The sequence below is a fragment of the Mycena indigotica genome (assembly GCF_014461135.1).
Source record: "Mycena indigotica strain 171206Taipei chromosome Unknown Mind.scaff0010, whole genome shotgun sequence".
In the NCBI taxonomy this organism is placed as follows: Eukaryota; Fungi; Basidiomycota; class Agaricomycetes; order Agaricales; family Mycenaceae; genus Mycena; species Mycena indigotica.
The window spans coordinates 3,824,047-3,826,145 of NW_023503009.1; the positions used below are offsets into that span (position 1 = coordinate 3,824,047).

Below are 2,099 nucleotides of genomic sequence, written 5' to 3' on the forward strand. Positions count from 1 at the left end.
CGCTCGTCTGCAAATATAACCTCTCTATTCTTAGCGCCAATGAGCTACCGCGCTTACCGCACCGCCCTGTCCCCCGTGCTCAACTCAGTCAAACACCTGACTGTAACCCCCTTCTACATGCACACACATGAGGCAGAGCAGTGTTCGGCGGACCTCGCGCGCCTGGACTACCTCCCCAACCTTGAATCGATCACCCTGGTCAATGCTGGAAAGATGCATCCGCACCGCAGTATACGGCCGTTCCTCGAGGGGATTGCCATGAGAGCTGCCAACGCGCTCAGGCTGTGGGGCGGTGCCTCGCACAAGATGAAGCTCAATCATCTTGCTCTTGACTCCACGACCACGACCGCAACAGGGATGATCCCAGCCAAGGATATGCGTGACCTGGCCTACTTGCAGAGAAGCTTGCAGTCGATGTTTGCAAAGGAGGACAAGCTATAATAGATCCAAATAGTCTGAACTCGTCTCAGTATTGCCATTCGATTCAAAGTTGTTGCTTTCAAGGTGTTTAAAAAGTCTGTCGATACGCCGATCCAATGGAGACATTCCATGTCGAATTATAACTAGTACTATGGACAGATCGTACAAGTGAGCGTTGAACGGTGTCCTTTGGCGCAATGACAGACGAGCAACGTGTGTGACATCACATGATCCTCGTTCTTCTGCACTGTCATGTCGTACGCGTCGGCCAGGCCTGCTCGTTCCGACACCGCTTCTGCTTGACACACGGCCGCAAATGGCGATGGAGCCTAAGAACGGTGTGCTCAAGCGGGAGAGGACTCAGAGGAGGTTTCATGGAGAGAAGGGCTGGAGGCCGGGAGGGTGGCTAAATGGGTCCTGGTGTGTTATCCTCGTTTGTTTCGGCGTTCATCATCCTTATCATTCGCTCCGGGTTAGTCTTACTCTCGTCACTCGCTGGCTCAAGCAGGGCAGCCTGAGAACTGCATTTCAAGATCTGTTGCTAGCATTCCCATCGCCTCGCCATACTCTTTCACGCGCCCATCGATCCTATCATGATCGCGACACAGTCACCACACGTTCCGCGCACCCACAATTTTTGTCGAAAATACCTTCCCATTTGTCGCAACCCGAGCATCGTGGCTTTCACGTAGCCTACTGCTCTTTCCTGGAGCGCTCTGGTTTCCGCCACGACACGGTCGATGTTGACTCGCCTCAAGGGTATTGGGCAAGGCTTTGCTGGCGGCTTTCGCGAAGCGAAAGGCTGTTGGGAAGACTTCCCAGTCGAGAATATTCGGAGTATGCACACGTGGACGGCAAATCATTCCTCTTCTCTGTCATTAGTTGCCGGCGCTGGTGCCCGCACCCTCCACTTTTGCCGTTGCACATTGATTGTGTAGAGTATGTATACTCCAAGTGGTTCGAGTCTACCCATCGACGTCGAATCGCAAACCATCTCGACTGTCTATAAGTGTGGGTTACATCGACAGTGAGACGGAGGGGAGAAGTCCCAGCGCGCAGCAGCGAGCGCTGGATCAGCTCAACGGCAGAAGTTTCGTGTCGTGGGTCTAGCCACCAGATGTCCATGTCTGCCCAAATCATATGTGTCCCCAAAATGACGTCGTGCCATTTGGAGCAGACGGTGGAAAGGGCAAGCCAATGATGTTTAGCCAGAATGCGCAGCGGGTCCTTGTCTCTTCTCAGTCTGGAATTGACAGAGCGCTGGAGGATGTCGAGGAGGAGCTTTGTTGGTAGCCGGAGAATCGGGGGCAAGGATGGGGTGCGGCTGTGCTCTACATGTGGGTGGACGTGGTCGAGTAGATGAGATAAGGAGAGCATGTCGAGCCGGGTCACAACGCGAGGCAGCGACATGAGAAGGTCAAAAGTGACGATTGAAGAAAGGTGGTTGATAGCACAGAGGTTGGCGGTAAGAACAGGGTATAGTGAGCTGCGTACTGTAGGTGTCAGCACATTCAAGGTCAGAAATGAGAAGCGCACTACTACTAAGAGTCTCCTGCTGCCGCGTATTCTGATATTCCACTGGCACTTGTTTCTTCAAGATCGAAGTTTATTGCAGTCAGTGTGAAAGGGAGTCGAGACGGGAGGCGTTCAGCAAGACGACAAGGGCGCGTGTGAGTGAG

The 2,099-nt window shown here is 53.4% G+C and overlaps 1 protein-coding gene across 1 annotated transcript; it reads right to left on the reverse strand.

Moving 5' to 3' along the window:
* Positions 1-1,173: 1,173 nt before the first annotated feature.
* Positions 1,174-1,830, reverse strand: MIND_01151400 (F-box domain-containing protein; the record flags this gene model as incomplete). The annotated part of the gene is made up of 1 exon (XM_037368043.1): positions 1,174-1,830. One exon carries the CDS (start codon positions 1,828-1,830, stop codon positions 1,174-1,176), a length of 657 nt encoding a protein of 218 aa, XP_037215875.1.
* Between the last annotated feature and the right edge of the window lie 269 nt (positions 1,831-2,099).